This window comes from Ranitomeya variabilis, chromosome 6, assembly GCF_051348905.1.
Source record: "Ranitomeya variabilis isolate aRanVar5 chromosome 6, aRanVar5.hap1, whole genome shotgun sequence".
NCBI lineage: Eukaryota > Metazoa > Chordata > Amphibia > Anura > Dendrobatidae > Ranitomeya > Ranitomeya variabilis.
The window spans coordinates 351,541,054-351,564,980 of NC_135237.1; the positions used below are offsets into that span (position 1 = coordinate 351,541,054).

General features: G+C 47.6%; 1 protein-coding gene across 1 annotated transcript in view; it reads left to right on the forward strand.

The window, feature by feature from the left end:
• Nucleotides 1–23,927, forward strand: part of GMPR (guanosine monophosphate reductase) — a 150,580-nt gene that overhangs the window by 60,416 nt on the left and 66,237 nt on the right. Inside the window, exon 7 of the mRNA XM_077269929.1 lies at nucleotides 15,364–15,406. Coding sequence (XP_077126044.1) covers nucleotides 15,364–15,406 — 43 coding nt within the window. The remainder of the gene's footprint in view (nucleotides 1–15,363; nucleotides 15,407–23,927) is intronic.

Here is a 23,927-nt window from a genome sequence, read left to right on the forward strand (position 1 = left end):
GGACAGTATGGCGAGTCGGGGGAATGTGTGAGGGGGGAATGTGTGAGGAGGAAATATGGAGAGAGCAAAGGGGTATGTTAGCAGGGGGGGGGATGTACAGGAGGAGGCTATTAGAAATGTGTGCAGACAGTATGGGGGGATGAAAGTGTGAGTGGACACATAATAGATACTGAGTAGTGTGAGGGTAACAGCCAGGAGGAGACAGTATGCCAAGTAGGAGGAGTGTAATGAAGGGGCACAGTAGAGAGACTGGGCTCTCTATGAGGGACACCGTATGAGAAGGCAGTGTGAAGTATGGAAAAGAGAGAGAGGGTAGTGTGGATGGCATGTACCATAAGAGGGACAGTGAGGGTCATATTATGTGCTGGGAATAAAGTGAGGGGCAATTATTTACTCAGAGGCTCAGCCTAGGGCAGATATTGTTATTCCGGAGCATTATAATAACACTGCTATCTTTAAGGGTGTTGTGTCGGGATGTGCTGCAGAAGACAGGAGAAGATGGAATTCTGCAGAAACGAGCTCTGCCGGTGGATGAGAAGAGTCATCATGGCATCTGGACAAGGTGAAGATGAAAAGAAAGAGGCGACTCCACAAACAACGTCATCTATCAGGTACCTGGATGTAAATGTGTTTTTTTTGTGATACTAATTCTCATTTTTATTTGTTAGGAACATTAAAGGGGATGTCCAAGGTTGTGATGAGTCTGCAGTCATACTATGTGACTGCAGACTTCTGAATTCTCACAGTGCACACTGCTATCATAATTCTCTGATGTTGGTGATTTACATACATGCGGTCACGTGCTGACTAGACATGTGTGGCCTCATTCAATGAAAATGAATTGACTGAGGCCGGACACGTCTAGTTAGAATGTGACCAGAAGTATCCAAATCACATACTTGTGCTGTCATGACCGTCCACTCTGGCCACCGGCAAGGGAGAATCCTGAAAGTGTGCAGTGCTTGCGCTGTGAGAATTCAAAAGCCTGCAGTCACATAGAATGACTGCAGACTTTCATCTCAAACCTGGACGCACCATTTTGTGCCATTTTGGTTGGTGGTGTGCCTCGGGATTTTTTAAGTATAAAAACGTGCCGCGGCTCAAAAAAGGTTGAAAATCACTGCCCTATTGGATGCTCTCCTAATTTTTTGCACTGCAAAAAAGTGCACAGTAGAGAAGAGAAAGTGCATAACTGATAATTACACTCATAGGGTACTCTTAAACAGGCTGTGTTAGGATACTCTGCACCAGGCTATTAGGGCACTCTGCACCAGGCTGTGTTAGGATACTCTGCAGCAGGCTATTAGGGCACTCTGCACCAGGCTGTGTTAGGATACTCTGCACCAGGCTATTAGGGCACTCTGCACCAAGCTGTGTTAGGATACTCTGCACCAGACTATTAGGGAACTCTTCTCCAGGCTGTTAGGACACCATGCACATGGAGCACCCCATAGGACCACAGGTTACTTGGGCCGTGTCCGGCGGTACTTAAAAGGGTGGTCACAGAAATGTGCGGTTCATGCTCTTTTTTTTTTCTTTTTGCATAAATTAAATAAAATCCGGCACACTACAGGTGTTTTGAGCTTGTATATTATTCTATTTTATTTTGTTCCAAAAACAAGATGGTGGGGTTCCACAGGACAGGAATTTGTAACTCTGTTACCATGCTTGCGGCTGCAAGCTTTTCCTTGGACCCTCCTCATAGGATACATGTGCGGTAGCACCATTGATTGTCGGCTAAAGTGGGATTCCCTTTTTTCTACTTACCACAGCTACATGAAGGACAGATGTTTCTTGAAAAAGGCTAATAAACCGAAACGTCAAATATATATAAGTCTGTCACTGGAGTCACAAATTCGTGTCCTGTGGAACCCCACCATCTTGTTTTTGGAACAAAATAAAATAAAATAATATACAAGCTCAGAACACCTGTAGTGTGCCGGAGTTTATTTAATTTATACAGACTCCTGGGGTGCCACACACAAGGCTGTTATAACACTGTGCACCAGGTTGTTAGGGCACTGTGCACCTGTAAGGAGGTTGCTTTCCCTGCTCCTTACCTGGAACCACTTAGTCAGACAGATGGGTTGTTGGGGGGAAGACTTTCTGCCCTGGACAGAAGGGACCATGGGACTGCTGGGGGCAGAGAGGAAGAGAGTGGGGTGTGGTCAGAAAAGAGCAGGAGAGCAGAGCACGCGAGACAGAGGGGACAGCGTGCCAGAGAGAAAGCAGGCTGCAGCGCCGCGCTCCCCAAGAGAGAGTGCTCCCCGTGTGGGCACTGAGGCTGAGATACCAGCCGTAGTGAAGGCTGGATGTGAGAGTGTGGACTTGGAAGCCTCCGTAATCAGAGAAGACGTATCCCCCGACAGTGACCTGAGCAGGCAGCCCCGTCAGTGTGTGTGTAGCATTGCTACTGCAGAAAGACTGCCAGCCTGATATACAGAGACTCGCAGCAGAGTGGCTGTGTTACTTCCTGCTTCCAGCTTCACTGGGAGAAAAGACTGCAAAGACTTAACCCCGGAGTCTCCAGTTCCCAGGAAACAGAGGAGAGACTTCAGGATCTCAAGTGCTGCTGGTGACTGTACCCACGTTGGAATAAGGACCCTCCATTCAGGCATACCTCCCAACCGTCCCGATTTCAGCGGGACAGTCCCGCTTTGGCACCGGGGTCCCGCTGTCCCGCTTCGGGCATTTAAAATCCCGAATTTGCGGCCGCCGGTGAAGCCCCGCCCACTTCCGGGACGTAGAGAGAGCCCGATTAGGTTTGTGGCTGTTTTTTTTTTCTTATACATGCTGGGTCTCCTCCCGACCGATTCCCTCCCCCGCCCCCGCCCCCTGTGTGTGCCACGCTGAGGAAGAGAGCCAGCAGCGATCAAGATGAGAGGTCAGCGACTCACTACCTGAGGTGTGTGCACAGAGCTCCGGCGTCTCCTGCTCTTAGCTGCTATCCCGGCAGAGAAGGAGAGACGGGGGAGGTGCCGGGACAGTGCAGAGCTGTGAGCAGCCGGAGAAACTGAAGAGCTGCACATGGACAGATCAGCCGCCCCTGCACCACAGAGGAGATTGTGTGTGTGTGTGATGTGTGTGTGTGTGTGAGATGTGTGATGCTGCATTTGTGTGTGTGTCATGTGTGTATGAGGTATCTGGTGTGTGTGATGGCTGGGTGTGTGTGATGGCTGGGTGTGTGTGTGATGGCTGGGTGTGTGTGTGTGATGGCTGGGTGTGTGTGTGTGATGGCTGAGTGTGTGTGTGTGATGGCTGGGTGTGTGTGTGTGTGTGTGTGTGATGGCTGGGTGTGTGTGATGGCTGCATGTGTGTGATGGCTGCGTGTGTGTGTGTGTGTGATGGCTGCGTGTGTGTGTGTGTGTGATGGCTGCGTGTGTGATGGCTGCGTGTGTGTGTGTGATGGCTGCGTGTGTGTGTGTGATGGCTGCGTGTGTGTGATGACTGCGTGTGTGTGTGATGACTGCGTGTTTGTGTGATGGCTGCGTGTGTGTGTGTGATGGCTGCGTGTGTGTGTGATGACTGCGTGTGTGTGTGATGGCTGTGTGTGTGTGTGATGGCTGCATGTGTGATGCATTTGTGTCAAAGCTGCATGTGTTTGTGAGCTGCGTTTGTGATGCTGCGTGTGTATGTGTGATACTGTGTGTGTGTGATGCTGCATGTGTGTGAGCTGCGTGCCTGTATGTCATTATACAGTATGGAGAACTGTGGCCATAATACAGTATGGAGCATCATGTGGGGTCATTATACAGTATGGAGCATCATGTGCAGTCATTATACAGTATGGAGCATCATGTGCGGTCATTATACAATATGGAGCATCATGTGCAGCCAGTATACAGTATGGAGCATCATGTGTGGTCATTATACAATATGGAGCATCATGTGCAGTCATTATACAGTAAGGAGCATCATGTGCAGCCAGTATACAGTATGATACAGTATGGAGCATCATGTGCGGTCATTATACAATATGGAGCATCATGTGTGGTCATTATACAGTATGGAGCATCATGTGCGGTCATTATACAGTATGGAGCATCATGTGCAGTCATTATACAGTATGGAGCATCATGTGCGGTCATTATACAGTATGGAGCATCATGTGCAGCCAGTATACAGTATGGAGCATCATGTGCGGTCATTATACAATATGGAGCATCATGTGTGGCCATTATACAGTATGGAGCATCATGTGTGTTCATTATACAGTATGGAGCATCATGTGCAGCCAGTATACAGTATGGAGCATCATGTGCGGTCATTATACAATATGGAGCATCATGTGCAGTCATTATACAGTATGGAGCATCATGTGCAGCCAGTATACAGTATGGAGCATCATGTGCGGTCATTATACAGTATGGAGCATCATGTGCGGTCATTATACAGTATGGAGCATCATGTGCGGCCAGTATACAGTATGGAGCATCATGTGCGGTCATTATACAGTATGGAGCATCATGTGCGGTCATTATACAATATGGAGCATCATGTGTGGCCATTATACAGTATGGAGCATCATGTGTGTTCATTATACAGTATGGAGCATCATATGCAGCCAGTATACAGTATGGAGCATCATGTGCGGTCATTATACAATATGGAGCATCATGTGCAGCCAGTATACAGTATGGAGCATCATGTGCGGTCATTATACAATATGGGGCATCATGTGCGGTCATTATACAGTATGGAGCATCATGTGCGGTCATTATACAGTATGGAGCATCATGTGCGTTCATTATACAGTATGGAGCATCATGTGCGGCCATTATACAGTATGCATGCGGTCATTATACAGTATGGAGCATCATGTGCGGCCATTATACAGTATGGAGCATCATGTGCGGTCATTATACAGTATGGAGCATCATGTGCGGTCATTATACAGTATGGAGCATCATGTGCGGCCATTATACAGTATGCATGCGGTCATTATACAGTATGGAGCGTCATGTGTGTTCATTATACAGTATGGAGCGTCATGTGTGGCCATTATACAGTATGGGGCATCATGTGTGGTCATTATACAGTATGGAGCACTGTGTGGCCATATTTTTTTGTTTATAACTATTGTATATGAAACAGTGTGATCAGCAGTGCTAAATGGGTGTGCTTGGGACGTGGATATGGGTGTGACTAATTATGAATGGGTGTGGTCAGAGGCGTGGCCTAAAATTTGCCGCGGCGCGCTTCGCGCGCCGCAAACTTTGCCCTCTTTCCCATCTTCAAAGGTTGGGAGGTATGATTCAGGACCTCCCTGGACTGATAAGTTACAAGAACACTCTTTAACTATTTTGATTCCTCTTAACTGTTTACTGTTTGCTTTATCTCTATTAACCCCCTGTTTACTCCCTGCAAGGAGAATCTTACTCCTGTTAATAAATTCCCCTCAACAGTTGGTCTGTCTGTTTCATGGTGACATACTCAACCCTGCACTCTATTACACACCAGGCTATTAGGGCACTGTGCAGCAGGCTGTTAGGGCACTGTGCAACAGGCTGTTGGGCATTCTGCGTCAGGCTGTGTTAGGGTTCTCTGCAACACGCTGTGTTTTGGCACTCTGCGCCAGGCTGTGTTAGGACACTCTGCACCAGGCTGTTAGGGCACTCTGCACTAAGTGGTTAGGGAATTCTGCACCAGGCCATTAGGTCATTGTGTGCCATGCTCTTAGGGCACTCTGCACCAGATTGTTAGTGGACTGTGCACCAGGCTATTAGGGCACTGTGCACCAGCCTGTAAGGGAACTCTGCACTAAGCTGTTACGGACTGAACTAGGCTGTCAGGGAAGTCTGCACTAGGCTGTTAGGGCACTGTGCACCAGGCTGTTAGAGAACTCTGCACAAGGCTGTTGGGCACTCTGCACCAGGCTGTTAGGGCACTATGCAGAAGGCTGTGATTGTACTGTGCACCAGGCTGTTAAGGAACTCTGCACCAGGCTGTTAGGGAACTCTGCACTAGGCTGTTAGGGTACTCTGCACCAGGCTGTTAAAGCACACTGTACCAAGCTGTTAGGGCACTTTGCATACACCCGGTCACGTGGTGTGCCAGCTGATCACTGCCATGCCAACACTTGGCATGGTTGTGATGGCTCCAGAAGTGCCCACAGCCAAATGCTTGTTGATTGGCTGCACTGCAGCCTTTCACTTTGTACTTCAGGTTAATGATGATAAAATAAGGTTGATTATTTCTTTATGAAAATTTGGAAAGAAATAGCAATTTTCAAATTTTAAATACTTATATCTTTAAACCATGTAGTTATATCACACACAAAGTTAATAAACAACATTTGCCAAATGTCTACTTTTTTTCAAATGTTCTTTTATTTTGTTAGGATTCTTTATGGAAGTATACAGTTCTGAAATGACTTTGATGTCATATTGAAAACTGTCAGAAGTGATACCATTTTAAAAACTGTTCTCCTCAAATTATTGTGAAAACTAAACCCCTCTTAGGCTGTGTGCCCACGTTCCATTTTTTATGCTTTTCTGCCGCCTTCTTTGCCGCAGCGGAAACGCTAAAAAACGCATTCCCATGCAATCCTATGGGATTCCACATTTGCTGTGCCCATTCTGCAGATTTTCCCGCTGCGGAATCGCATAGCAGTAAAATCCGCAGCATGCTCATTATTTCTGCAGAATCGTGGCGATTCCACAGCCATAGGATTGCACTGAAACGCTCAATTTACGCATGTGGCTATGCCCACCATGCGTAAAGCGAGCACTTCATGTGCGGATGGTACAATATCCCTGTAAAAAAATGAATTAAAATAAAAAATAGGGATATACTTACCTTCTGATGGCCCCCGCAGTCCTCCCGACTCTCAGTTGTGCACGTGGCGGCTTCCGTTCCCAGGGATGCATTGCACGAATCACCTAGGATGACGTCGCGGTCAAATCGCTTGGACAACGCAAGCATTCTTCAAGCTAAAAACGCTTGCAAAATGCTTGTGTTTTGCGGGAAAACGCATGTGAATTCCGCATGCGTTTTACCCGCGGCAGGGAGTTGCTGAAATGCTGCGGAAATTTCCACAGCATTTCTGCAATGTGGGCACATAGCCTAAGAATTTAAACAGGGGTGTGGTGAACATTTTAACCCACATATTCATCACAGAATTTTATAGGATTGAGCCGGGAAAAGGAAAAAAAAAGTATGCTATAATGTGGCTTTAGACTCAAATTTTTCACACTTGCTAATAAAATAAAATGGATCATACAATTTGGTATGCAATTGGATCACCCCCAGGGCTAGGGGAACTCGGAACCGGGCCCTTCGGTTCTCGATGGGGATGTCACGGTGGCTGACCCGTTCCGTGGCCCTAGGGACATCCGTATTAAAAGGGGAAGTGTTCGTGACGCCACCTGTGGTATTTGGTCAGGGTGACCGACGCTGCTTAGGGGTCCACTGGGGTGATGTCATGGCAGCTAGATGGTATACCTTCCCACAGGTGAAGTGTATCCCCAGGGCTTCCCAGAAGTGTAGATGGTGATGGTGGCAGTTGCAAAGCGCAGGAAATAACGTGGACACAAGGTTGCAGTCTCTTTACCTGTTACTGGAAGCTTCAGCATCCACAGTCCAGGGTACAGACCACAGGGTAGGCAGAGTCCAGCCGGTCCGAAGGCAAATCCAGAGTCCCCTTATCCAGGTGGAAATCAGTAGCCTTCCTACTAGCACCTGTGTGTTGTAGTCCCTCCCTGCTGAGCAACTTGGTAAGGTCCTCACAACTCTTGTAGATGTTCTAGATGCTATTTCTTCCTCTTTGTCCCCCAGATGGTATGGATAGGACAAACCCGTATGACTGATGGCCTGAGGCTTGTTTATAGGGACCCTAGAGATGCCCCGACCCCCACAATTTGCCACTGTGTCTTCTTAGGTATTAAGGTCGGGCAGCCAACTTGGAATTGACTGTCCTGCCGGTCTCTGAAGTAATGCGTAGAGTCAATTACTCCCTCGGTGTTCCGGCCACCGGCTACGCGCCTCAGAAGGAGGCAGCCTATTTCAGGGCAGAACTCCTCCTGGTGTTTTCTCCTTGTGCTGTGACTTCGTTTCTCACTCTCTACAATACAATTCTCTTCGTGTTCTTTCTTAGGATGCTGCCGCACGTGGGGCAGGCGCAGCTCCGTAGCTTTCTGTCCCGATAGGCCTCTGTCAGGATCCCACCCCTGACAGGGACCCTCTGTCTGCAGCTCAGATGTTCCTCCTTTCCCCCTGTCTGCCTGACAGGTGTTGCCTGGGCAAAGCCCAGCCAGCATCTCTCTCACTATCCAGCCCACGAGTTTTACCCTTCTGTTAGGAGTGCCCTAGTAGATAGGAGCAAGGCTCCCCCTGGAGGTCTGGAGTGTGAAGTGTAGTGTATGGTTTGTGATACCTGGTAGGTAGATCTCCTTTGTTATCTTCAGACATAATATCACTCCCCCTGGTGGAGGAACGACATTACTGCAATGACCAGGACTCTGGGGCGCTGCACAATCTCTCTCAAATACAGTGATACCCAGGGCCGGACTGGCCATAGGGCACTTCTGGCAAATGCCAGAAGGGCCGGTGCCAGTGGTGGGCCGCTCAATCCGCCGCCCCCGCCGTCGCATTCAACTATACCGGCGTATAGACGCCGGTACAGTTGAATGCAATGATGGAGGAGAGAGCGTCTACAGACGCTCCTCTCCCATCATTCCCCGCTCTGCCTCTGACACTGCGGGTGCGCGATGATGTCATATCATCGCGCACCTGCTGTGTCCCGGGCAGACTGCAGCTGCTGAGACAGGAGCAGGAACCAGGAAGCAACGCTGGGCACGAGGAGAGGTGAGGAGAGTTTTTTTTTTTCTGGACTGTGGGGCCATTCTCGGAGGAGGTGAGGGGAGGAAGAGAAGAGATGTGGGCTGTATATAGTTCTCTGTGGGCTGTGCTCTGTGCTGTATACTGCTGTGGGCTGTATATAGTTCTCTGTGGGCTGTGCTCTGTGCTGTATACTGCTGTGGGCTGTATATAGTTCTCTGTGCGCTGTGCTCTGTGCTGTATACTACTGTGGGCTGTATATAGTTCTCTGTGGGCTGTGCTCTGTGCTGTATACTACTGTGGGCTGTATATAGCTCTCTGTGGGCTGTGCTCTGTGCTGTATACTGCTGTGGGCTGTATATAGTTCTCTGTGGGCTGTGCTCTGTGCTGTATACTATTGTGGGCTGTATATAGTTCTCTGTGGGCTGTGCTCTGTGCTGTATACTGCTGTGGGCTGTATATAGCTCTCTGTGGGCTGTGCTCTGTGCTGTATACTACTGTGGGCTGTATATAGTTCTCTGTGGGCTGTACTCTGTGCTGTATACTGCTGTGGGCTGTATATAGTTCTCTGTGGGCTGTGCTCTGTGCTGTATACTATTGTGGGCTGTATATAGCTCTCTGTGGGCTGTGCTCTGTGCTGTATACTGCTGTGGGCTGTATATAGTTCTCTGTGGGCTGTGCTCTGTGCTGTATACTACTGTGGGCTGTATATAGCTCTCTGTGGGCTGTGCTCTGTGCTGTATACTGCTGTGGGCTGTATATAGCTCTCTGTGGGCTGTGCTCTGTGCTGTATACTGCTGTGGGCTGTATATAGTTCTCTGTGGGCTGTGCTCTGTGCTGTATACTGCTGTGGGCTGTATATAGTTATCTGTGGGCTGTGCTCTGTGCTGTATACTACTGTGGGCTGTATATAGTTCTCTGTAGGCTGTGCTCTGTGCTGTATACTGCTGTGGGCTGTATATAGTTCTCTGTGGGCTGTGCTCTGTGCTGTATACTACTGTGGGCTGTATATAGCTCTCTGTGGGCTGTGCTCTGTGCTGTATACTGCTGTGGGCTGTATATAGTTATCTGTGGGCTGTGCTCTGTGCTGTATGCTACTGTGGGCTGTATATAGTTCTCTGTGGGCTGTGCTCTGTGCTGTATATAGTTATCTGTGGGCTGTGCTCTGTGCTGTATACTACTGTGGGCTGTATATAGCTCTCTGTGGGCTGTGCTCTGTGCTGTATACTGCTGTGGGCTGTATATAGTTCTCTGTGGGCTGTGCTCTGTGCTGTATACTGCTGTGGGCTGTATATAGTTCTCTGTGGGCTGTGCTCTGTGCTGTATACTGCTGTGGGCTGTATATAGCTCTCTGTGGGCTGTGCTCTGTGCTGTATACTGCTGTGGGCTATATATAGTTCTCTGTGGGCTGTGCTCTGTGCTGTATACTATTGTGGGCTGTATATAGCTCTCTGTGGGCTGTGCTCTGTGCTGTATACTGCTGTGGGCTGTATATAGTTCTCTGTGGGCTGTGCTCTGTGCTGTATACTACTGTGGGCTGTATATAGCTCTCTGTGGGCTGTGCTCTGTGCTGTATACTGCTGTGGGCTGTATATAGCTCTCTGTGGGCTGTGCTCTGTGCTGTATACTGCTGTGGGCTGTATATAGTTCTCTGTGGGCTGTGCTCTGTGCTGTATACTGCTGTGGGCTGTATATAGTTATCTGTGGGCTGTGCTCTGTGCTGTATACTACTGTGGGCTGTATATAGTTCTCTGTAGGCTGTGCTCTGTGCTGTATACTGCTGTGGGCTGTATATAGTTCTCTGTGGGCTGTGCTCTGTGCTGTATACTACTGTGGGCTGTATATAGCTCTCTGTGGGCTGTGCTCTGTGCTGTATACTGCTGTGGGCTGTATATAGTTATCTGTGGGCTGTGCTCTGTGCTGTATGCTACTGTGGGCTGTATATAGTTCTCTGTGGGCTGTGCTCTGTGCTGTATATAGTTATCTGTGGGCTGTGCTCTGTGCTGTATACTACTGTGGGCTGTATATAGCTCTCTGTGGGCTGTGCTCTGTGCTGTATACTGCTGTGGGCTGTATATAGTTCTCTGTGGGCTGTGCTCTGTGCTGTATACTGCTGTGGGCTGTATATAGTTCTCTGTGGGCTGTGCTCTGTGCTGTATACTGCTGTGGGCTGTATATAGCTCTCTGTGGGCTGTGCTCTGTGCTGTATACTACTGTGTGCTCTGTGCTATATATAGTTCTCTGTGGGCTGTGCTCTGTGCTGTATACTGCTGTGGGCTGTATATAGTTCTCTGTGGGCTGTGCTCTGTGCTGTATACTGCTGTGGGCTGTATATAGTTCTCTGTGGGCTGTGCTCTGCGGTATACTACTGTGGGCTGTATATAGCTCTCTGTGGGCTGTGCTGTATACTACTGTGGGCTGTATATAGTTATCTGTGGGCTGTGCTCTGTGCTGTATGCTACTGTGGGCTGTATATAGTTCTCTGTGGGCTGTGCTCTGTGCTGTATATAGTTCTCTGTGGGCTGTGCTCTGTGCTGTATACTACTGTGGGCTGTATATAGTTCTCTGTGGGCTGTGCTCTGTGCTGTATACTACTGTGTGCTGTATATAGTTCTCTGTGGGCTGTGCTGTATATAGTACTCTGTGGGCTGTGCTGTATATAGTACTCTGTGGGCTGTGCTGTATATAGTACTCTGTGGGCTGTGCTGTATATAGTACTCTGTGGGCTGTGCTGTGTATAGTACTCTGTGGGCTGTGCTGTATATAGTACTCTCTGGGCTGTGCTGTATATAGTACTCTGTGGGCTGTGCTGTGTATAGTACTCTGTGGGCTGTGCTGTATATAGTACTCTCTGGGCTGTGCTGTGTATAGTACTCTGTGGGCTGTGCTGTATATATATATATAGTACTCTGTGGGCTGTGCTGTATATAGTACTCTGTGGGCTGTGCTGTATATAGTACTCTCTGGGCTGTGCTGTATATAGTACTCTCTGGGCTGTGCTGTATATAGTACTCTCTGGGCTGTGCTGTATATAGTACTCTCTGGGCTGTGCTTTATATAGTACTCTGGGCTGTGCTGTATATAGTACTCTGGGCTGTGCTTTATATAGTTCTCTGTGGGCTGTGCTGTATATAGTTCTCTGTGGGCTGTGCTGTATATAGTTCTCTGTGGGCTGTGCTGTATATATTACTTTGTGGGCTGTGCTGTTTATATTACTTTGTGGGCTGTGCTGTATATATTACTCTGTGGGCTGTGCTGTATACTACTGTGTGGTCTGTGCTGTATACTACTGTGTGGTCTGTGCTGAATACTGCTGTGTGGGCTGTGTTATCTACTACGCGAGCTGTGCTATAGTATGCAGGCTGTGCTGTATACTATGCGGTTTGTGCTATATAATATGCGGGCTTTGCTATATACTATGGGGAGTATATTATATTCTATGGGGGAGGCCATGTTATGTACTATGTGGCTGTGTTATATACTATTGTGGGGGTATATTATATTCTATGGGGGAGGCTGCGTTATATACTATGGGGGGCTGCATTATATTCTATGGGGGGCTACATTATATATTATGGGGAGGTGGGCTGTATTATATTCTATGGGGGTTACATACTCTGGGGTGGCTGCATTATACTCTGTGGGGTGGCTGCATTATACTCTGGGGTGGCTGCATTATACTCTGGGGTGGCTGCATTATACTCTGGGGTGGCTGCATTATACTCTGGGGTGGCTGCATTATACTATATGTGGGCTGCATTTTACTGTATCGAGGACTATGGGGAATACGTTATACTATATGAAGAACTATGGGGTGCATTATACTATGGGAAGTGAATTGTACTACATGGATGACTGTGGCGGTGCATTATACTATATGGAGCACTATGAGGATTGTATTATGCTATATGGAGGACTATGAGGATTGTATTATGCTATATGGAGGACTATGAGGAGTGTATTATACTATGTGGAGGACTGAGCAGTGTATTTTAATATATGGAGGACTATAGGGAGTGTATTATACTATATGGAGGACTATGGAGCACATTATAATATATGGAGGACTATGGGGTGTATTTTACTAAACAAGTAAAATGCTGCATATTCGGATTGTTTTTGCTGGAACAAAAAGCCTTGTTGTCAGCAGCACATTGCCAGTGTAAACTGTAGATGTGCTGCTGAAAACATGATACTGTATGGTGATCTATTAGTGATCGTTCTGTCTCATCATTATTCCTCAGCTGGTGGAAAGAGGCCGGGAAACAAGCATTGAACAACTTCAGTATTGTCGATCAAACTCGTTTAGCGGCCTGAACTCAGCGCACGTAAATACAACAGAAAGGCTTCTGTGTGATGTGCAATATGTTAGCATTTGGGGACCCATTTTAAACTTTGCCTAGGGCCCCACTTTGCCTAAAACCGGCCCTGCCTACAAGTGTACAAAGATATTATACAGTCACCATGTGACAAGTGGGCCTGTGTAACTTCAAATGCCAGGGCTGAATTTTAGTCCCAGTCCGGCCCTGGTGATACCCCATTTTGGTTGAATACTGCTGAAGTATCAATCAGCGTGGCTAGGAAAGGAAAAATGCACTGATATGTATAGAAAAAACTGTCAGATGCTCGCAGCTTCAAGTACTGTTAAATACAGTAAAAAGTTTTTAAATATTTTTTTTTAAATATGAAAAAATACCCCCTTAAAAATAAAATAATTAAAGAAATAAAAATTATGCATATTTGCATCTCTTGTAAAAATTCGATCTATCAAAATATAAAATTAATTAATTCTATTGGTAAATGGTGTAACGAGAAAAGAATTCAACCAACAGAATTATGTTTTTTTGGTGTCCGCACATTGTAATAAAATGCAATAAAAGGCGATGAAAACATTGTATCTACCCAAAAATGGTATCAGTAAATATATCAGCTCAGGGCACAAAAAATAAACCCTCACCCAGCTCCATCTCATGAAAAAATGAAAATGTTTTTAGCCTCGGGAAATGGCGACACAAGCAAAGGTTTTTCTTTTTTAAAATTTTTCTATTTTTTTTTACCACTCAAATAAAAAAAATATATACATGTTTGGGATCTGCTCAATCATACTGACCTGGATAATAATATTGCCAGGTCAGTTTTACCAAATTGTGAGCATGCTAAATAACCCCTACCGCCCCCCACCACCACCACCAAAAAAAGAGATTGTGAAATTGCACCTTTTTTTGCAATTTCAAAAATCTTGGAATCTTTTTTCTGCTTCCCAGTGCATCACATGATAAAACAAATGGTGTCATTCAAAAGGACAACTCATCCTGCAAAAAACAAGTCCTCAAATGGCTACCTGGATGGAAAATCGCCAGAGGGTGAAAAGGTTAAAGTAATTCCTTTCATGGGCCACTTTCACAAGACAGTATTTTCGTGAAACAACAACAAAAAAACAACTATAGAAAAATATAAATGTTAGGATTCTAATCTTTTTGTTGTCAGTTTCTCGTATTAGACACATTCCACTTCCAGGATGATTATGTTTTTTGGCTCAAATGTTTAATACATTAATGTAGCAGCTGCAGTCAGAGATTCCCGGACAGCCGTTCTCAGGCAGCCTTGCGGCTTATCAGTGTGTAACATTGCATCATTTTACTGTAAGGTTTGGCAAAGGGTTTGAAAAGACAAATTCCAGAAAGCACTCTCAGACTTAGTGCAGTTTTAATTCCTCTCACTAGATGGTGATCAGGATCTACGCTTCCTGCTTAGGTTGCGCTAATTGGGATCCGTGGGAAACCACTTACCTCAGACAGTTTTGTCAAATCAATTTTACATTTTCTGAATTTCTGCAGGGATTATTTTCATGAAGGTTGTTGTAATAATGTGGAGTTGCTCACCAGAACTACATTAAAAGTGTAATTTACAGTTTTATAACTTAGCAATGTTCTTATCGTGTCTGTCCGTTATCCTTAAAGCTATGTTCCCACGATGAGCTTTTGGAGAGTTTTTGATGCTGTGTATTTTAATGCAGTGTCTAACAATTGTGGAAAAGTGCAAGGGTTTTATAGAAATCTCAAGGCCACTGTGCATCTTTTTAATGCAGCATAAACTCACCTGTGGTGCCGGTATCAAATCCGCTGCATGTCAATTTCTATTGCGGGTACGCTGAGTATTCCATGCAGATTTTCCCCATAGATTTGCTTTAGATACGGAAAATCTGCAGGTAAAAAATGCACATGCACTTTAAGTGCGTTTCTGCAGCAGAAACTCATCAAATATGCATGTAATCCTCACCCAAGTATGTCAATAAAGTTTTATCAAAGCCAAATTACAGGAAAGACAAAGCAACTTATTTAAAGCACGACAAACCAAAACAACAAAAAACGAGTCAAAAGTTAGATAAAAATGCATGCTAAAAAATTGCACACAAAAAGGCAAGTAACAAAATTTAAATAATAAGTGCAGAAAATCTGCAACATCAAAAACGCACCAAAAACTCATTGTGGGAACGTAGCCTATGCGTGTGCAAATAATCATAAGACACAAGTAGTAGTGGTCACATAGTTAAAATTAATCGAGTTATTTTTTATTTTTTTATAGGACGGTGGCTGCAGTTGCCCAGGAGATGTCGCCAAGGCTTTTGGTAAGTTGTGTGACTATATATATCAGTCATAGCAGAAAAGTGCTGGTGAGTCGCCCGCCAGGGGACGTGGGGTACTCGGTACCGGGTCCGTTACTTAAAGGGACGTGTCACAGCGAAGACCCGGTCTGTGGCCCTGGGTGCCCATGTTAAAGGGAAGGTCTTTAAAGGGGTTTTTTAAATTAGGAAAGTTTGTGATGCCACCTGTAGTATTCGGTCAGGGATGACCAACGTTGCTTAAAGGGATCCTCTAGGGCAGGGCTGGACTGGCCATCGGGCAGTTCAGGCAAATGCCAGAAGGGCCGGTGCCAGTAGTAGACCGCTGCGTGCCGACACACCCTTCCCTCCCCCAGCGCCGCCGCCGCATTCAACTATACCGCCGTCTATGATGCCGGTACAGTTGAATGCAATGATGGAGGAGAGAGCATCCGCTGACACTCCCTCTCCCATCATTCCCCGCTCTGCCTCTGACACTGCAGGTTCGCGCACACTCACTGTGTCTCAGGCAGTGCAGCGGCAGCCGCCAAGACAGGAGCAGGGAGCAACGCGGGCAAGAGGAAAGGTGAGGAGCTTGTGTTTTTTGTTTTTTTTTTACTGGACTGTGGGGCCATTCTGGGGGGGAGGAGATATGTGGGCTCTGCTGTATACTACTATGTGGGCTGTTCTATATACTAGTGTGTGGGCTTTGCTGTATACTACTATGTGGGCTGTGCTGTATACTACTGTGTGGGCAGTGCTGTATACTACTGTGTGGGCAGTGCTGTATACTACTGTGTGGAAAGTGCTGTATACTACTGTGTGGGCTGTGCTGTATACTAATGTGTGGGCAGTGCTGTATACTACTGTGTGGGCTGTGCTCTATACTGCTAAGTGGGCTGTGCTGTATACTGCTAAGTGGGCTGTGCTGTATACTGCTACGTGGGCTGTGCTGTATACTGCTACATGGGCTGTGTTATCTGCTATGCGGGTTGTGCTATATACTATGGGGGGTATATTATATTCTTTGGGGGAGGCCGTGTTATATACTATGTGGCTGTTATATACTATTGTGGGGGTACATTCTATTCTATGGGGAGGCTGTGTTATATACTACGGGGGCTGCATTATATTCTATGGGGGCTACATTATATTTTATGGGGAGGTGGGCTGTATTATATTCTATGGGGTGGCTGCATTATACTCTGGGGTGGCTGCATTATATTCTGTAGGGTGGTGGCTGCATTATACTATATGTGGGCTGCATTATACTGTATCGAGGACTATGGGGAATACGCTATACTATATGAAGAACTATGGGGTGCATTATACTATGGGAAGTGAATTGTACTACATGGATGACTATGGCGGTGCATTATACTATATGGAGCACTATGAGGAGTGTATTAGGCTATATGGAGGACTATGAGGAGTGTATTATGCTATATGGAGGACTGAACAGTGTATTTTAATATATGGAAGACTACAGGGAGTGTATTATACTATGTGGAGGACTGTGGTGCACATTATAATATATGGAGGACTATGGGGTGTATTTTACTAAACAAGTAAAATGCTGCATATTCAGGTTGTTTTTGCTGGAACAAAAATCATTGTTCTCAGCAGCACATCGCCAGCGTAAACTGTAGATGTGCTGCTGATAACATGATACTGTATGGTGATCTGTTAGTGATCATTTTGTCCCATCATTATTCCTCAGCTGGTGGAAAGAGGCCGGGAAACAAGCGTTGAACAACTTCAGTATTGTCGATCAAACTCATTTAGCGGCCTGAACTCAGCGCTTGTAAATACAACCGAAATGCTTTTGTGTGATGTGCAATATGTTAGCATTTGGGGCCCCATTTTAAACTTTGCCTAGGCGTAAGGCCCCACTTTGCCTAAAATCAGCCCTGCCTACAAGTGTACAAAGATATTATACAGTCACCATGTGACAAGTGGGCCTGTGTAACTTCAAATGCCAGGGCTGAATTTTAGTCCCAGTCCGGCCCTGCTCTGGGGCGATGTTATGGCAGGCAGATGATATAACTTCCCACAGGTGAAGTAGGTCCCCAGGTCTCCCGGTAAATAGATGGAGGATGGTGAGTGGTGTATAGTGTTGAGCGATACCTTCCGATATTCAAAAATATCGGTATCGGATTGGATCAGCCGATATCCAAAAAATATCGGATATCGCCGATACCGATACCCAATACCAATGCAAGTCAATGGGACAAAAATATCGGAATTAAAATAAACCCTTTCTTTCCTTGTAGGTTAATTCTACATGAAGGAAAACAACTAAGAATAATGTAGGATGTATTGGGGGAGGTGGAGGAGACATTAAAGGCATAGAGGTGTAGCCCAATCAAATGGAATAGCAGGAATATATATATATTTTTTTTTTAAGACGTTCGGAGTTACAAAGATATTGACTATGTTAAGATTTTTTATATTTAGTCAGATATTTATGTTTCACTACTTCCATGCTGTTCTCCTTCTTTTTACTTCTCCCACACTTTCTTCTTCATCATCCTCACCAGCAGCATCTTTTTCATCAACTTCTCCTTCACCTTATTCATCTTCTTCTTCTTCAACTTCTTCCTATTATTCTTTTTTTTTACATTCTTTATATTCTTTTTATTCAACTATTATTCTTCTTCATATTCTACTTCTTCATCTTCTTCATATACTTCTTCTTTATCATATTCTTATTTGTGACAGGCATTCCTGTAGTTGTTATCTATAAAAGTTTGAAGATTACACCTTGTGTTCTGCCTGTCACAAAAGATTTACAACAGGATTTGTCCGCGTTCAGTTTGGCCTGCAGCAGCAGGTTTTTTCCAGGGGCACCATGAGGAGGAACGGACTCACTCCCATAAACTGCTTAGTCTTCTTGTGCTTATAATTTAGATACTATCTTTTGCTCTGATTTTTAGTCTTATGCTTAATGTTCTTCTGCTTTTTGTTCTGCAGCTTCTTGTTCTTCTGCTTCTCAGTCTCCAGGGTCGTCGTCTCCAGGGTCGTCGTCTCCAGGGTCGTCGTCTCCAGGGTCGTCGTCTCCAGGGTCGACATCTCCAGGGTCGTCGTCTCCGGGGTCATCCTCTTCTTCGGGGTGGTCTTCAGGGTCGTTGTCTTTAGGGTCTTGAACTTGGAAATGTAGCAGAAGGTACAAGAAGGCTGAGGAACTGCCAAGAACTAGCTGATGGTACTGGAACCCTGATGGCTACCCGAGGGTACAAGAGCCAATGGAACTAACGAGGACCAGCTGACGATACTGGAACCTGGTTACTAAGCAGGAGGTACCCATGCCAGAAAGCACAACCAAGGACCACCAGACGTTGGTGGAACTCGGATACCCAGAAGGAGGCACCTAAGCCAAAGGCTCTGCCTGGAACCAGCTGACAGTACTGGAACCAGGATTGGGAGCAGAAGGTACAAGAGCCAAAGACACTGCCGAGAACCAGCTGACTGTACTGGAACCCGGATGGGTAGCAGAAGGTACAAGAGCCAAAGACACTGCCGAAAACCAGCTGACGGTACTGGAACCCGGATGGGTATCCGAAGGTACAAGAGCCAATGGAACTACCAAGGACCAGCTGACGGTACTGGAACCCGGTTACTAAGCAGGAGGTACCCGTGCCAGAAAGCACTACCAAGGACCACCAGACGTTGGGGGAACTCAGATACCCAGAAGGAGGCACCTAAGCCAAAGGCTCTGCCTGGAACCAGCTGACGGTACTGGAACCAGGATTGGGAGCAGAAGGAACAAAAGCAAAAGACACTGCCGAGAACCAGCTGACGGTACTAGAACCAGGATGGGGAGTAGAAGGTACAAGGGCAAAAGACACTGCTGAGAACCAGCTGACAGTACTGGAACCTGGATGGGTAGCAGAAGGTACAAGAGCCAATGGAACTACCAAGGACTAGCTGACGGTACTGGAACCCGGTTACTAAGCAGGAGGTACCCGTGCCAGAAAGTACTACCAAGGACCACCAGACATTGGTGGAACTCGGATACCCCGAAGGAGGCACCTAAGCCAAAGGCTCTGCCTGGGACCAGCTGACGGTACTGGAACCCGGATGGGTAGCCGAAGGTACAAGAGCCAGTGGAACTACCGAGGACCAGCTGACGGTACTGGAACCCGGTTACTAAGCAGGAGGTACCCATGCCAGAAAGCACTACCAAGGACCACCAGATGTTGGTGGAACTCGGATACCCAGAAGGAGGCACCTAAGCCAAAGGCTCTGCCTGGGACCAGCTGGCGGTACTGGAACCAGGATGGGGAGCAGAAGGTACAAGAGCCAATGGAACTACCGAGGACCAGCTGATGGTACTGGAACCCGGTTACTAAGCAGGAGGTACCCATTCCAGAAAGCACTACCAAGGACCACCAGATGTTGGTGGAACTCGGATACCCAGAAGGAGGCACCTAAGCCAAAGGCTCTGCCTGGAAATAGCTGACAGTACTGGAACCAGGGGGACCTATTCAAGATTGTCTTCCTAAGAACCAGCTAATGGTGCTGGAACTCAGATAGGCAGCAGACGGTCCACAGGAAAAAAATAATTGATAGGCCATGAGCTGCCCGTAGTTACCGAAAACCCACAGTCCTACAGGGGGAGCTTGTCCTATTGGCACTATGGAACCATAGAGTTGGCTAACCCGACCCCAACCTGACAGGACAACGTATTGGAGGCAAAGTGACCTTGACACTACCCGGAAACAGCTGGCGTGCTGGAACCGGGCTGGGCAGGAGGGAGTACCGGTGCCAAAGACACTTCTGAGCAGCAACTGGCGGTGTTGGAGCACAGGGATTACATGAGAAACAGAGTGTAGGCTGAGGCCTAATTGGAGCAAGTTGAAAGGGAACCTTTAACCCCCCAGGCGTTTGAAACTAAAAGAGGCAACTTGTGCAGCACTAATGCTGCACAAGGAAAAGGTGGCTCTTTTAGTTATGCTCCTTGCACACGCTGAAGTTAACACTTTTAAAATGTGCCCCCTCATACCGTGAAACCAACCAGGAGGCGGGACTTTCCTTTGTAATGAGACGCAGCACAGCCATCATTCAAACCCCCTTGGCGCCGTGCGCCGCCTCCTCAGCGTTGTTTGAATCTGTCCCGGAGCCTGCGCTGTTATGTTATCCCTTGGGCATGCACAGTTAGTGCTGCCCGTCTTCTGACATCATTTGCTGTCAGGCTGACTGCGCCTGTGCGGCCGCGCTGCCCGAGATCCCGCTGCGCAGTGTCTTCTGATTTATTCACACTGCGGGGCTGGAATTCATGGGCATGCGCAGAGCATATCTTCGCCTCTCACTCATCTCCTTCCGCCTTCTTCAGACTGGGCGGCGTCAGCTGATCCCTAAGCGCATGCCACAGCGATTGGGGATCAGCTGATGGCGCACAGTCTGAAGAAGGCGGAGGGAGATGAGTGAGAGGCGAAGATATGCACTGCGCATGCCCATGAATCCCAGCCCCGCAGTGTGAATAAATCAGAAGACACTGCGGGGTGGGATCTCGGGCACCGCGACCGCACAGGCGCAGTCAGCCTGACATCAAATGATGTCAGAAGCCGGGCAGCGCTAACTGCGCATGGCCAAGGGATAGCATAACAGCGCAGGCTCCGGGACAGATTCAAACAACGCTCAGGAGGTGGCGCACGGCGACAAGGGGGTATGCATGACGGCTGTGCCGCGTCTAATTAGGAAGGAAAGTCCCATCTCCGGGACTTTCACGGTATGAGGGGGCACATTTTATAAGTGTTTAGTTCAGCGTGTGCAAGGAGCATAACTAAAAGAGCCACCTTGTCCAAATGCAGCATTAGTGCTGCACAAGGTGGCTCTTTCAGTTACAAATGCCTGGTGGGGGGGACAGGTTCCCTTTAATTTCTGTAGTAGTGTGAGCATGGAGGGAGCAGGAGAAATTGCCGGATACACAGCTGGGGATCAGCTGACATTACTGAACCCCAATAACACGGCAAGTGTTGACTGTGCAGACGGCACTTCCGAGCAGCAACTGGCGGTGTTGGAGCCCAGGATCAATGCTAGAAGCAGAGTGTAGGCCGAGGCCTAATTGGAGCTAGTTTAATATCAGTTGTAGTCTTAGTGTGGAGGGAGCAGGAGAAATTGCCGCACACACAGCAGGGGAGCAGCTGGCGTTACTGACCCCCAATAACAGAGGAGCAACTGTTGACTGTGCAGACAGCACTTCCGGGCAGCAACTGGCAGTGTTGGAGCCCAGGGAATGCAGGAGGAGCAGAGTGGAGGTATTGCCGGATAGTGTTAACTGTGCAGACGGCACTTCCGAGCAGCAACTGGCAGTGTTGGAGCCCAGGGTCAATGCCAGAAGCAGAGTGTAGGCCGAGGCCTAATTGGAGCTAGTTTAATATCAGTTGTAGTCTTAGTGTGGAGGGAGCAGGAGAAATTGCCACACACACAGCAGGGGAGCAGCCTGCGTTACTGAACCCCAATAACAGAGGAGCAACTGTTGACTGTGCAGACAGCACTTCCGGGCAACAACTGGCGGTGTTGGAGCCCAGGGAATGCAGGAGGAGCAGAGTGGAGGCATTGCCGGATACACAGCAGGGGATCAGCTGACGTTACTGAAACCCAATAACACAGCAGCAAATGTTGACTGTGAAGACAGCACTTCCGGGCAGCAACTGGCGGTGTTGGAGCCCAGGGAATGCAGGAGGAGCAGAGTGGAGGTATTGCCAGATACACAGCAGGGGAGCAGCTGACTTTACTGAACCCCAATAACAGAGGAGCAAGTGTTGACTGTGCAGACAGCACTTCCGGGCAGCAACTGGTGGTGTTTGAGCCCAGGGAATGCAGGAGGAGCAGAGTGGAGGTATTGCCGGATACACAGCAGGGGAGCAGCTGACGTTACTGAACCCCACTAACACAGGAGCTAGTGTTTTTCTCTGTGCAGACAGCACTTCTGAGCAGCAGCTGGCGGTGTTGGAGCCCAGGGTCAATCAGGGTGTAGGCTGAAGCCTAATTGGAGTAAGTTTAATAACTGAAGTAGTGTGAGTGTGGACGGAGCAGGAGAAATTGCCGCATACACAGCAGGGGATCAGTTGACGTTACTGAAACCCAATAACACTGGGTCATGTGTTGACTGTGCAGACGGCACTTCTGAGCAGCAACTGGCGGTGTTGGAGCCCAAGGATTACAGTTTAGGTGGTAGAAACATGAACACAACAGGAGACCTGGATACTGTTGGCAACCAATTAGTTAATCTGGAAGAGGAGTGGCAAATTCCTGCGAGATCCAGGCCTTGTTCATTTTCAGAAAACTAAGCTGGTCAACGTTATCGGAGGATAGTCGCATGTGACGGTCTGTTAGTACACCACCTGCGGCACTAAAGACGCGTTCCGATAATACACTAGCAGCAGGGCAAGCCAGCACCTCCAATGCATACTGGCTAAGCTCTGGCCATGTATCCAGCTTAGAGACCCAAAACTTGAAGGGGGAAGAGCCGTGTGGCAGAACACTGAGCAAGACATGTAGTCTGTCATCATCTGATGGAAACGTTGCCTCCTGCTGACTGGAGCCGTCTGTGATGGTGTAGACATTTGTGGCGGGCACACAAAACTTTGCCAGTTTGGCCATACTGGTCTTGCCTTGTGCTGAGGCACTGCTTCTGCTCCCTCTTTGTGCAGAGCTTCCTCCACTGCCTCGAGGCACTGAGCTGCTTTGTAAAGCTCTAGCAGCACTGCTCTCGATTGTACTGGAGAAGATGATGGACTGCACCGGTGTGTCTTGGTACTCCCGCATTTTACGCTCCGGATTCAACGGTGTTATGAGGCTTTGTAAGTTGCGAGGATCTAGGAGGGTGTACACCCAATAATCAGCCTTGTTGAGAATGTGGTCGATGCGGCTGTTGTTTCTCAGGCACTGCAGCATGAAATCAACCATGTGCTGCAGACTGCCAACTGGCCAAGAAAAGCTGTCCCCTGCTTGAGGTGTGATCTCTGCCTGCTGTGCATCACCCCACCCTCGCTCTACATACTGACTACTGGAGAATTGTGTAACTCCCTCTTCTGGACAGATGTCTTCCTCTCCTCCTCCATTGACTTCTCCTCATCCTCCTCACAAAGTGTCCCCTGCCTAGGCCTTTGTGAGGAACCATGTTGCACAGACTGTCCAGAAGCAGATGGCGTTTGTGACTCCTCATCCTCCACCTCTTCCACAATCTCATCCCTTAGCGCTCGCAGTGTTTGTTGAAGCAGGCAGATAAAGGGGACAGTCATGCTGACTAGTGCATCATCTGCACTCGCCATCTGTATGGAATCATCGAAGGCACGCAAAACCTGGCAGATGTCCTTCATAGTGGCCCACTCAGTGGTTGTGAAGTCTGAACGGCGCGCAGTGCGACTTCTTTGGCCTGATGCAGCTGGTACTCCATTACTGCTGGCTGCTGCTCACACAACCGCTCCAACAACCGCTCTTGTCATGCTGGAACACCGCAAGTGAGCACACTCTAGGTGGACCTTGTGCAGCAGTGCATCAAGATCCGGATAGTCCCTAAAAAAACTCTGCACGACCAAGT